Source organism: Pundamilia nyererei, unplaced genomic scaffold, assembly GCF_000239375.1.
Source record: "Pundamilia nyererei isolate P.nyererei 1_Seehausen unplaced genomic scaffold, PunNye1.0 scaffold00298, whole genome shotgun sequence".
Taxonomy (NCBI): domain Eukaryota; kingdom Metazoa; phylum Chordata; class Actinopteri; order Cichliformes; family Cichlidae; genus Pundamilia; species Pundamilia nyererei.
The window spans coordinates 512,911-525,982 of NW_005187699.1; the positions used below are offsets into that span (position 1 = coordinate 512,911).

The window sequence follows — 13,072 nt, forward strand, 5'->3', positions numbered from 1 at the left end:
TATATGTTATAGTTTTTCAACTCTAGAAATGAATCTAAAAGGTGCTTATGTCATATGCCTGCAAAGACTAATTACAAGGAACACGACTGTGAGTGCAGTGATGTGTGCAATTTTATTTCATCTTTTCAGTTGTTTTTCTCATGTCTGTTGTTAGTAGATGAACTTGTGCTTTTGCATGTTTACCAATTTCATGAATGTTAGCATTAAACAATAAAATTAAATATATTTTTAAAAAAAAGATTTCTTCTAATTGTGTCCTCCCACAGTGCGTTCTGTAAGGCGGACCACGCTCCCAGGTTGGACCATTTCTTCTGCCTGTTCTTCCAGCAGCTCATCCAGCCCTCGCGTCTGAGGGAAGACTCCTCCTCGGCACCTCCGCCCGACATCTCAGGGACTCTCTTCCTGGACGGACTGCCGGCGGTTCGATGGCTCACGCTGCCTCCAGAAATCAAGGTACACTGCTGGATCTGTGAATGTAAAGTTTCTTCTATCTTTCTGTTCTTACATGTGGCTTTTGCTTGTTAGTTTAGCTCTGGTGCCCCCTTGTGTTCAATATTAAAAACAATACCTGCTTGATTTTGATTGATTTATTAAATCTGATTAAATTTTAATGGACTTCATAATGACAGTGGGTGGTGGGAATAAAGCGTAAGAGTTCATGAAAAATCACATTTAAAATGACTGCAGAAGGCAGCTTTAGTGTTAATAATATTTATGTGTGTGCGTTTTGTTTGGTTGTTTGTTTTCATCTGTAGATGGAGGTGGACACGGTTCTGTCTGACTTTGAGTCTTCTGATTTTGGAGAAATGGTAAGAAATGTTAGTTTTCCACCTTTATACCTTCTCTCCTGCACATATAAAGCTGTGCTGTCTTTGCAGTCAGCTGCAAGTCAGTGAGGTTTAACTCTTTCTCATAAAGACAACGTCTAATGACCTGGCCCTGGACCCTTAATGACGAGTTTTCACACTCATTATACATCAATAAACCACTCTGTTCAGAAACGAGCTTCAAGGTTTACTCGCAGCAGGCTTTCAGGGGTAAAAGGTTAAGTGGGCAAAGACACACGACCATCATAAGGGCTGCTCTTGAGCATGTGTGCATGTTTGCTGAGATCTGTCTTCTGTTTAGAGCAGCAGAAGGGAGAAGGTCAGACTATTTATAGGAAGGCGTTCATGTCTCTGTGTGTATTTTTAATGAGCAGCTAATGAGGTCTGGTCTGTCCCTTTGTACGCGCAGCGCTAACAGGTTAGAGATGGATTATTGATGCTGGGAGCAGTGAAGCTGTTACTGCTTTCACTTAAATGATCATTCTGTTGAGCTCCACTGATTTAATGTTGCACTCACACAACACACAGAAAACCTTAAATGTGACTTTTTTTGTTCTATGTGCTTTTACAGTCTGAGGATTTCTTTGGCCTGAGGCGTCTGTATATAATCCTCGGCTCCTGTTTGTTCTACAAGGTAAGTTTCATAGTCACAACACGCACATGCCTGCTTCAGCGCCAGCAGCCTTATCGTGTTTTTACTTCCTGATAGCATCTACGGTCTACACAGCTATTCTCGTCCAGATAACAGTCATTGTGTACATTAGGTGGCCTCTCACACGGGATAACAGGATGATGAGTGTGTTCTGTGGCTCAACAGCAAATTTACAAACAAATTAAGCTGTTAAATTATTAACTGAGAGGATAAGGGAGACAGTAATTTATCCTTTCATGTTTCCACTCCCTCCCCTTCCAGTCCTACCTGATCGCCAACCACCTGCCTAAGGAGGACCTGCTGGACGTGTGTCTGTACTGCCAGCACTACTGCCTGCTGCCGCTGGCGTCAGAGCAGCGCGTGGGTCAGCTGGTCATCTGGAGAGAGGTGTTTCCCCAGCAGAGGGCTAACGGAGCCACGCCGGGCTACAGCCAGCCAGAGGGCCGACACTTCCTCCTCATTGTGGGGCTGGTAGGGAAGGAAATCGCTGACTTGTTTTATTGATATTTATTCTTTTCCTTGACAAAACTCCTTTTCTCATTTCAAATAAAAGGAGCATTTAATTATCGTGTTTACACAAAACCCGCTTTAATCCCTCTTTACATTCACCCTCCTTGTGTGAAGAAAAAGTACATAATCTCTAAATTCTAAGCATATATTATCTGGTCCTTAGTATTCTAGTCTTAAAATGAGGTAAGTAAAACCTCAGATAAATGACAAAACATGACATATTACATCTGAACCAAAATTAAAATGTCTATGAAAACTTGCATAGGAATTAAGTAGCAGTAGCAGCAGCAACCAGGTGCTGCTAATCAAATGCACTTGATTAACTGATCATCAAGTATGAAAGCAGAGGTTTTGGTGCAATGTTCCCTCTAATTTTTACGTGGCCGATCAACACAATTTAAAAAGTGGTATAAAATCCACACTTTTTCCATCAATTGTTCCATCTGTCCTGCTCACATCTCCAATGGTTGTACACGTTGTTATTAACGTGGCTTCACTCCTCATCAGCCACTTTGCCAGCTAAAACACCGGTGTCGGCACGTAAGGACGCTGTCATAGCCTGTCAACGACGTTGATTATCTGCGTATATACGAATGTGAATCGCATTATTGGCTGGACTATGGGATAAGGCGGCATCGTTCTAATCTCATACAGGAGCAGCCAGTCACTGACTGACTAACACTGCAAAACAGAATTGTTAAAGTTTGAATTTGAATTTCAATTCAGGTTAGATTATTTTTTTTGTGCGCAACACAGATTTTCTGTGCGCAGAGACCGTGCCAGCAGTGCACAATTGCGCACACGCGCAGCTTAGAGGGAACATTGTTTTGGTGTGTGTTAACGCAGTTCCAAGGAGGGAAGACAATCAATTGGAAATCCATCATTGTAGAGCAAAAAAGATTATTTACATTCGAGGCAGTTGTCAGTCTTCCCAGGAGTGGACGTGAGACAGACGGTGCAATGCTGAGAGAAACTGCACAAAAACCAACAAAAAACAAGAGCCACATCTCAGACTCAGACTCTCAGTTAGCATGTTAAATGTTAAAGTTCATGACAGTCTTTGGAACCTGTTTGTTTACAGGGGTTTGCAGGAGAAAGCTTCTTTTCTCTAAAAATATAATAACAACATGGCTTATGTTTGCAAAGTTAGATCTGAACAAACCACAAGACTTCTAGTTGATGTTCTTCGGACAACACCTCATAACAGCTGTCAGCACAGCGGTGGAGGGGTGATGATTTGGGTTTGGGTTGCAGCCACAGGACCTGGGCATCTTGCAGTGTTTGAGACGACCATGAATTCCTCTGTATACCAAAATATTCTTGAGTCAAATGTGAAGCCAGCCGTCTGAGAAGCTTTAAACTTGGCCTAAACTGAGTAATGCCACAGAACATTGATCCTGAGCACAGCAGCACATCTACAACAGAGTAGCTATAAAAGAAAAAAGTGTCACAGCGATCCAGTCAAAGTCCAGCCTGATATAAATTTTGTGGTGGGACCTTAAGAAAGATGAATACCTGCAAGCCTCAATAACAGGTCGATGAACTGAAGCAACATTATACACAGAGAGTGGGCCAAAATTCATCCGACTCAATGTGAGAGTCTGACAGAAAACAGCTGCCTCAAGTTGTTGCTGCTAAAGGTAGTTCTACAAGCTATGCAGTCATGGGGTGTTTTTTATCATGACTGTAATTCTGCCTCATCTCCTCAGTCTCTGCCCATGTGTGTTATCTGCCAGTATCGATGCTTCTTCATGATATCATTTTCCCTCTGTCCTCAGAGACACTTTATGCAGTGTGTACTGTTGGAAGCAGGCGGCTGTGCTTCCCCAGCTTTGGGCTCTCCTGGACCTGATTGTGTTTACATTGATCAGGTGGGCTTTTTTAAACCTGAAGATGAATTCCTGCCATGATCATTTACGTCAAACTGAAGCTCTGTGTTGTTCTGGCCCCCAGGTGAAAGCCACCCTGCTGCAGCTGGAGGTGTTGGAACCAGGTATCGAAGAGCGTCTGAATGCTCCGCCTGCTCCCTGCCTGTCCTGCGCCGACTGGTTCCTCCCTGCTGCCACAGCTCGTGACCGGCTCGACAGCCTGGCCTCCTCCTCGCCCGTCTTCAGCAAGCTCGCCGGTGCCGTTAAAGCCTCCTCGTCCGGGTACAGAGCTCGCACCCTGTTTGGGGAGAAGTCGTGGAGGGCCAGCCCGCAGAGGAGCTTGTCGGACAGCGGGAGCGAGGGGCAGATGGATGCCGGGTCGGGGTCCAGTTCGTCAGCGGCTCCAGGCCTCAGTCCACATTCCACACCGGACTCAGCCAGGAAGCTGGGAGGTCGTCGGGACTCGCTGGGGTCTGGAGGGTCTGATGGGAGCGGAGGCAGCGGAGGACTCTTCAAGGTTCATCTGTAATCTTTTAAGGAGTTTATATTTGTTCCTGTTTATTTTTTCATCTGTTAGCCAATATCAGTGAATTAAATTTGTTACAGGATGTGAAATATCTCATTTATTTTCTAATAAATCTGCACATAAATGGAAAAGTGCTGAACACAGAGGTTTTGAACAAGGTTTGGCTCAAAGTATTTTCATTGAAAATGCAGAAAACTTGCCCGAATTGTTTGCAACAAGCCAGCTGGTCACAAATAAAACAAGTTATAGGGAACAAAGCTGGAAGTCGATGGACTGCATTAACTTTAAAGAAATTAAAAGCACACTAATAGAATTTCTTTTTAAATAGGTAAAGTGAGAGTGGCTTAAATGTTTTTTTGTCTAAAAGCCAATTAAAAGCAGATTTTATTTAACCTTGACATTTTGATACACTTTATATGTTTTTATCAGATACCCAGGATGAAGCACCCAAACCCTTTTTACCTGGGCACCCTGAAGAAGACCCTGACTGAGAGAGAAACAGAGGAGATGTACAACACCATGAAGTAAGTGACCGGTTATCCGGTTCCTTTTACTAACCAGATAAAAACGATCTCTTTTCAGTTTGACCTGAGGTCCTGTGTTTGCCACAGACTAACATCGGGTGCAGAGAACACCTTGTTCCACTACGTCCTGATGGAAACCGTGCAGGGAATCTTCATCGCTCCCACTCACAGAGAGGTGGCTCAGCTGAGCGGCTCCATTCACCCACAGCTCATTCGCAACTTCCACCACTGCTGCCTCTCCATACGAGCCGCCTTCCAGCAGAGTCTGCCAGCCAGGGTGAGACAGAAAGGTGTTTCCTTTAAGTGTGAGGTTTCCAGAATTGTGTGGAAGCTCGTTTCTGCCGCTGACAATAAAAAGGGTTCGCTGGGATTTCTTTCATAGACAAACACATCAGGACCATCATGAATACAGCAGATTTTCCTGATCTTACACATTAACGGAGGCTACAGACTCACATTTCCCTCAACAGTAACTTTTTGGTCAGGACTTCTTTACCCAGCATGGAGAGACTAAGGTGTGGAAACACAAGTTTCCACTGTGGTTAAAGGAAACCCGTTTCCTGCAGGGCTCAGCGGGCGTTTTCTGTATTCTGCGCATTAATGTGTTGAATGAATCAGGTGATTGTTGGTGTGATTTTTGTTTCGCGTAGAGCCGCCGTGCAGCAGACAGGCCGCAGGGCGGCGGCTGGGGTCTGGGTCCCGTCAAAGAACACGGGGTTCTGTTTCAGTGTAAACCCGAGAACTGGACCGACCAGAAGAAACCTGCTCCCACCATGACTTACTGGGTCATTGGGTACGTCAGCTTCCACTTATCCACTTATTTGCTTTTTTAACCGCACAGGTTTACATGTTCAGATTATTCAGGCGGCAGCTGGAGCAATGAAGTGTGCTCAGGTTGAGTCCTCATCTGGGGACTGCAACCATTCAACTTTCTGTCTTCACCTGAATGATCGAGCAGCCAAACCTGATTCATAGCTTTAGTAAATAATATTACTGGAGGATAAAGCTGGTCTCGGTCCCATTCAGGGAGACTTCCAGTAACTCTGTTTTCTCAGTCTGCTGTTTAATGGCTGAAATGAATACGAAGCATTGTGCAGTGTGTTCAGTGAAACACGGGGAGGAGACGGGGAACTCGTCATGTTGGACCCGATGTTGGTACTTTGTGTTTATCCTGGAAAAACTCCCAGTCTCAGTAAGTCAAAGAGGAGAGGGGCAGGCAGATTAGAGATGGAGTTAAAACGGGATTTGTAAGGAAGGGTCACAGGGGAACAATTTAGAATGAATTAACTGAGCTCCTTTGTCGATTCATAACATGAATTTTAACATTTCTTGTTTCTATCCAAGGCGTTTTGTAAATGTGCCCCCGCCTCATTCTCACATACACTATATATATCATATGTTGTCTCCTCACATACAAGCTTTTGAATAATAATGGCCCACCTTGTTTTAAAGACCTTACAGTACAGTATCACCTCATTAGAGCACTTGGCTCTCTGCTTTTAAGATCAGGCTTAAAACTTTCCGTTTTGGTAAAGCATATAGTTAGGGCTGGATCAGGTGACCCTGAATCCTCCTTTAGTTATGCTGCAATAAGTGTAGGCTGCTGGGGGATTCCCATGATGCATTGTGTCTTCTTCACTCACTGCGTTTATACTCTGCATTTAATCATATCTGGCTATCTTTGGTTTTTTTCCTCCGTCTTCCTCCCCTCACCTCCAACTGGTTAGAGCAGATGGCTGGTTCTGATGGAGTTTTTCCTTCTCACTGTCACCAAGTGCTTGCTCATAAGGGGTCATATGATTGTTTGTCTCTATTATTGTACGGTCTTTACCTTAGACTAGTCTTTGAGGCGACTGCTGTTACGATTCGGCACTATATAAATTAAGTAAATTGAATTTCTCATCTCAGTCTCCTTCCTTCGGCTTTCAGACGCATGCTGCTGGAGCCCGTTCCTCAGGAGTTCTACGTGTGCTTCCATGACTCTGTGCCCGAGGTTCCCGTGGAAATGGCCTTCAGACTCTCCTTTGGTTTGGCTTTGTGACCTGTCGCTATCCTCTTCTGCACCAGATCAGCAGCAGTGATGAACAGAAACGTTAAGACTTCGTTTACCAGTGAAGCATCCGTAACATCCTCAGGAAGATAATTCAAATTGTGACGCTTGTCAAAGCACGCGAGCATAAATGTAGGGAGCCTTTTTACATTTTTTTTCAACAGTGATATTAGGCTGACTGCTATTTTGTACCTTATTGCACATATAAAAGACCCTAGACACATTTTTTATGTGCACATGAAAATCCACTCAAGTCAATCAGGGAATACCTCATGACGCCATTATGCAGAAACTCATGCAAGACCTTCCTGCAGCAGCAGCAGCGTACATGTCCACGCGGACACAGCACACAGGGGTGTAGTGATGTTTTCACAAACAGTTTACAGTGATGTAAAAATGCCTTTCAGTTGCTTAATTTAAACTTTGTACAGTTTTGTAAGGAAATTGACTCATTTGTTACATTAATGAATGAACATTAAAAAGGAAAATTATTATTATTTTATTGCTTCCAGACCGATTTGTTTTTTCACATTATTAACAACGAAAAGTGGAAACAGCTACTCTCAAAACTCAGAAACCAAAAAGATGCACTTTATCTGCACCAACAATGACGATGTTCTACAAATCATAATTACTGAATATTCGATTTGTACACAGATTGATCTTTTTAAAATATATATATATATATTGTACATAATTGGACGAGCAGCTCCACAGAGAATCATTATCATGACACATGAAAAAAGCATGTTGATATACAGTCTCCTCACACAGGTCAGGAAAGTCCAAAATCACCTTCCTACCACTACACGGTCACCAGTGTCCTGTTAACGTAAATACACGAGCATGAATACTCGCCATCGTCACATCCCAGGGTGGCATAAACTCAACTGTCTGGGGTTCACGCTGCGCTCTGCACGAGCATGAGGTTCCTCTTGTAGCACTCGAGGCTGCAGAGAGCAACTCCGGTCTTTGAGCACGAGTACTTCTTGAGGTTTGTGCACCCGCTCACTCCACAGTTCAATGGGGCTGGAGGAGGAGGGCAGGGAGGCGCCGGGGTAGGAGCGGGGACCCCTGCTGGGAAGGAGATGGCCATTCCCTGGACAGAATCGCTGTACCGAACCATGGGGCACTGGCTCTGCTTGGACTTCTTCTCCTTCATGCTTTTGATCTTGGCCTTGCTGGTTTTCGTCAGTCTCTCTATCGTCTGGTTCTTGTTCTCCTCTGCCTTCTTGGCGGCCTGCAGGCGTCTCTTTCGGGCACGCTCCTCCCGCTTCTGCATCATCTCAGCGGTCATCTCTTTCTCCTTGTAGCCCATGGGGAGCTCCAGGAGAGGCTGACTCTGCTGCTTGTGTAGCAGAGCTTTCTGAGGGGGAGAGACAAGGAAAGAAAAACATGTTTTAAGCTACTTTAAAAAAAAAAAAAAGTTTTACCCCTGATTTCAAATGCTGGAAGACCTTTCATATTAAAGTCAGGCACAGGTGAAAATGTTCTCCACAACACTGACAGCTGCTTCTCACCTGTCTGGCGGTGAGCAGAGACTCATCGATCTCCTTCTTCAGCTCTCCGTTGTCATCGAGCTCTCCCTTCTCCAGAGCGTCCAGCCACCGCTCCTCCTCGTCCACGGGCCCGCCCAGCATGGAATCTGAGTCCATATCCGGCAGAGGGGATGTGGCCAGGTTGCTGTCTTCATCTGGTACAAAACAATCAAGACAAACAGACAGTCTTTGTTGCAAGGCTAAAATAAAATCAAGATCAAGCTCTGTTGTGCTATTCTGTACCATCAGCAGATTCTCAGACATCACTGTTTGTTTCAGCTCTGAAGTTGGAGTCATGTAAGGATGCAGGCAGATTATACTTATTAATGTGTGGAGTATTTCTTTCAAACCACAGTTTATAAACTGGTTTGTAAATATCAGAGGATGTTGTCCAGGTGATTAAAAAAAATATTCAGTTCATGACCAAATTAGACAAAAGCAGTAAGTATTTGGGAATAAGAAAATATCTCGCAACAAACAGCACAAATGTTTTAATCTTTGGCAAAGGAACCATTTCTAACATAAAAATAGTATGTCAAAGACGTGTGTGACAAACACATGCAGAAAAAACCAACAAAACTGCCAGAAAAAAACAAAACCAGGTTTTTTTAAAGTATGCAACAAAGCTTTTACAGGAGCTTAGATCTCAGGAGGTTGGCAGAAACTTGAAACTAAACAGCAGGAACTAGTAATCATTTCTTTCAAATATGACTTCCTTCATGGTTTCATCCATGAAGTGTCAACAGTCCCGATCAAGCTGAGGTCATCCCTCCTCCTATATTAGAATTGAGTCCACTTGTTTTGCTAACTCACCGAGCCAGGCTCGATACTGCTCCAAAGGAACAGAGGGCTCGTCATCATCATCTTCATCGTCGTCATCATCGTCGTCATCAACGTTGTTGTCAATGATCATTAAAGGTGAGGGTGGACGAGCCACACCAGGATGGACGGTGAAAGTGGGAACACTGGAGAGCACAATGTCCTTTTAACTGACTGATCAAACTGATTCATGAACAGTTATCGATACTGAAATCTGGCTCAAACGTCTCACCTCTTGGTTCCCAGCGTCTGTCCTCCCAGTTTGATCTTCAGTCGGAGCTGCGGCGGAGGCCGAGGCACCACTACAGGCTCAGGCTCCGGCACCTCGGGGAAGCTGTGGTGCTTCTTCTTGTGCTTCTTGTGTTTTTTGTGTTTCCGCTTGTGAGCGCTGTGCAGGCTGGAGCCGCCTTCACCTGCAGAGGACGGGACAAAGCACAGATTAATACAAAGACCGCCAGTGAGTTAGTTGCTCATCCAGCTCATGGTACATCACAGTTCACAATTTAGAACTTTTAAATGGCTAATTGAGCACAGTTTAGGTTAAAACCCAATGATAAGACAATCACTGTGTGCAAGTTTGATTAAATTCTGATCAAATATGTAGGAGGAGAACTGTGGAAGAACAGACACCTCGCCACAGCGTAAGGTCCATCAGCTCGATGAGCTAAAACGCAAAATGATTTCTTTTCAAATAAAATGTTTACACCCACATCCATTCATCTTCTGCTTATCAAATTCAGATTCACAGAGCCAGACGGTTTTTCTAATTTGTTTTCTACAGAATTGAACCAGAAATCAAAGGTCAAGAATCAGAACTCCAAGTTGGTTTTAATATAAACAATCCACATGTTTGGATCTAGTTGTGTCATTTATATCCCCCTTTGAGTCAGGTAAACAAAGAAACTCATTACAAGAGATAACCGTTTCCAAGTCTTTCAGCTTTCCATCACAACATATACCAACATGTATTTAACATAGGAATAATGTGACACAAGTAAAATAACCTGCATTGGAAACATCAACCTCATTAAAAAGCAAACAAACAAACAAATCCCTTTCTATTCTCAGGTTCTGATTATTTTTCTTGTTTTATTTGTGTGTGTTCTTTTAAAAACCACGTAATTTTTTAATTACTTACTTACATTAATTACATCACTTTGTTCAGTGATGGCTGCCTTTTAAAAGGTCTAATAAACAGACTCGGTTTGAACCCTATAACAATAAAATTACAAATGAATCAGCTCAGAGTAAAAACAATATGATTTCACCTTTTTTAAAAAAAAATACATTCGGCAAAAAAATATTTCATTCTAGTTTGCCATTTTTAATAGAGTGGCCGCTCCTACAGAGGTCACTGAAGCAGATAATCTGCCTATATGTATTCCTATCATCCTCCTCTGTCACACCATGTCCATCACTACATCCATGAACCTGCTTTGTGGTCTTCCCCTCCTGCCTGGAAGCTCCATCTCTCCTTTGTCCAGTATATCCACTACGCCTCTTCTGTACATAGCCACACCATCTCAGCTTTGCCTCTCTCCCTTTCTGTGTGGCCTGAGTTGTCCCTCTGTTACATTCATTTCTATTCTTGTCTATTCTGGTCACTCCCACTGAAAATCTTAACATCTCCAGCTCAACCACCTGCCTTTTTGTCAGTGCCACCGTCTCCAAATCACACAACATTTGTTGTGTGTAGTTTATGTGTTGTTGGGCTCACAACTGACCCACAGTCTGAATGCTGGCAGATTTAAAAAAAAAAACACAACAACGAAAAGACCTTTTCTACTGCTGTAAGAAACTCTTTAAATCTACAAAGTAAACTGTGAAGGGACATGTTTTGTCCCAACTTGGAGGTTTCTCCTATAAACATTTGTTTAAGATGCATTTCAAAATATCAGCCAAACTTCCTGTTTGTTATCCCCCCCAAACTATCAACACACACAGCCTCCATTTACTGCTAGAAACGGAGGCCAGCCACTACAAAAGGCCCACGTTAAGCTTTATATGAGGATGGGATATTCCAAGAGATCACCCCTGGTTTAGATGCGCTTATGTTTTGTTTTGTTTTATGGATATGTTTAACCAGCTTTTTGCAGGCTGTGGTTTTAAGCAGACAAACTGGAGACTTTAAGCACAAGGAAAGAATATACGAAAACGTGCGACTGCAACAGTACAAGCTTTCTCAAATACTCACCGAGAAATCTGGGGTGAATCATGTCTTTCCTTTTTCCCATTGAAACGACGAAACAAAAGCAGCTTACATAGCAGCAGAAACCTCACGGTAAACAAACATTAAAGCTTAAACACTGAGCGGCCTCATTCAGCCTCCTCTGCTAGCATCAAACAACTGCTAATATAGTCAAAAGGCTCAAAATAAACGAATAAAAAACGAATTACCAATAAACTTTGGAGAAGAAACGCTACACAAAACATTAACTAACTCACTTTAGATATTAACTAAGCGAGATTACGCTACATTTTCTCACTCCATGTTGAACAACACGGAAGTTCCGCTTCTTCGTCGTTTTCCTGCTGTTTCCGCTTTCCCGCGCTTCACTGCACCCTAGCGGGGACCAGAGGAATAAACATTCACCAGAGACTGCTGCACAACGTCTCGTTCAGGCTTTGCATCTGTGAAATGTCGAGCAGCCGATATTTTCTTTAACGTGAAATAATTTCTAACGCTTTGTGACACAGACTCGTACAACAGAAAATCCAGACATTTCTGCCCGGTAAGCAGGCAGGCGTTAATATTTTTCTTTGTAGTACATCTTGGGTAATGTAGTTCAAGAAGCGGTCACCGGCGCTAACCACCACAGAAAGTCGCCACGCATCTAGAAATACACTGACCAGAAGCCCCCGCGCCGATTCTGCCACACGCGCAAGGTCAGTTACACTGCAGAGTGTGGTAGAGCAAATGTCATAACTACAGTTAAAATAATTGTTTACACCTATGATATGTTTAGTCCTGTGTTCACTGTAGCCTCCCATGGTGTGTGTCCGTGTTAGCTCACCTTATAGCTGTTTCGGGTTTATATATCTATATATAGATATATGTATATATAGATATGAATCTGTTTTTACGTTACATACCAAAAAAAGGTAACACATTTCTACCATAGCCGCTGGCTCAGTTAAGAGCTACAGTTACAGATTAACTTACAGAAACAGCGTAAATGCTTCACTGAAAGCCTGTGGAAGGAGGTGTAAGCTTAATGGGCAGATAACCCCGCTGTGTGAGGAGAGGCAGCTGATATTTTTCACCTTGTAATTTGACAGGAAACATGAATTACGCTCGGTTTCTGACAGCTGTCAGTGCAGCGAGAAAGCCTTCCCCCATCAGGATGCTGAGTGAGTACTTTTCATTGATTAATACACTTGTGTCCGGTTGTACAGCGAGACTAATGCACCTATTACAATAGCCAGTTTGACACAAAATGGTAAAAACGGGTGTTCCTAATCACCTTAAGACTCTGGAGCTAATGTGGAATAGAGCCTATGATGTCACTGGTAGCACCCGTGTTTGGTGTTTACCTCTCTTTCGTGTGAGTCATGTCTGTGTGAGAATGCAAAAAAACAGCAAGTCTTCTGAGTTTTTTTCAGTTTTTCCTTGTCTGCTGTGGTTTTTATTTAACTACAACAAAAATGACCAATTAAACCGGTGATCTTTCTAACCGCAAGGTTCATATTTTCCATGCCATCTCTATTTGCTCTACCGGAAACAGATGAAATAAACAGAACACATTAAAACACGAGTT

General features: G+C 43.2%; 3 protein-coding genes across 5 annotated transcripts in view; 2 read left to right on the plus strand and 1 right to left on the minus strand.

The window, feature by feature from the left end:
- intu (inturned planar cell polarity protein) overlaps window positions 1–7,454 on the plus strand; it is a 25,667-nt gene extending 18,213 nt beyond the window's left edge. For both annotated transcript variants that reach the window (XM_005751075.1, XM_005751074.1), the window contains exons 8-17: window positions 267–453; window positions 756–809; window positions 1,399–1,461; window positions 1,741–1,950; window positions 3,768–3,860; window positions 3,943–4,374; window positions 4,813–4,907; window positions 4,995–5,184; window positions 5,558–5,700; window positions 6,837–7,454. In XM_005751075.1, the coding sequence (XP_005751132.1) occupies window positions 267–453; window positions 756–809; window positions 1,399–1,461; window positions 1,741–1,950; window positions 3,768–3,860; window positions 3,943–4,374; window positions 4,813–4,907; window positions 4,995–5,184; window positions 5,558–5,700; window positions 6,837–6,948 (1,579 nt within the window). In that variant the 3' untranslated portion in view covers window positions 6,949–7,454. The remainder of the gene's footprint in view (window positions 1–266; window positions 454–755; window positions 810–1,398; window positions 1,462–1,740; window positions 1,951–3,767; window positions 3,861–3,942; window positions 4,375–4,812; window positions 4,908–4,994; window positions 5,185–5,557; window positions 5,701–6,836) is intronic.
- Window positions 7,441–11,565, minus strand: ino80b (INO80 complex subunit B). The gene is made up of 5 exons (XM_013915403.1): window positions 11,509–11,565; window positions 9,547–9,727; window positions 9,309–9,460; window positions 8,478–8,650; window positions 7,441–8,323 (listed from the first exon to the last, which is right to left on the minus strand). The coding sequence occupies exons 1-5, from the start codon at window positions 11,546–11,548 to the stop codon at window positions 7,859–7,861; spliced, it is 1,011 nt and encodes a 336-aa protein (XP_013770857.1). The 5' UTR covers window positions 11,549–11,565; the 3' UTR covers window positions 7,441–7,858.
- Window positions 11,566–11,871: 306 nt separating this feature from the next.
- Window positions 11,872–13,072, plus strand: part of aadat (aminoadipate aminotransferase) — a 15,881-nt gene continuing 14,680 nt past the window's right edge. Inside the window, exons 1-2 of one of the 2 annotated variants that reach the window (XM_005751070.2) lie at window positions 11,872–12,200; window positions 12,594–12,665. In XM_005751070.2, coding sequence (XP_005751127.1) covers window positions 12,599–12,665 — 67 coding nt within the window. In that variant the 5' untranslated portion in view covers window positions 11,872–12,200; window positions 12,594–12,598. The other variant, XM_005751071.1, reaches the window with a different exon arrangement.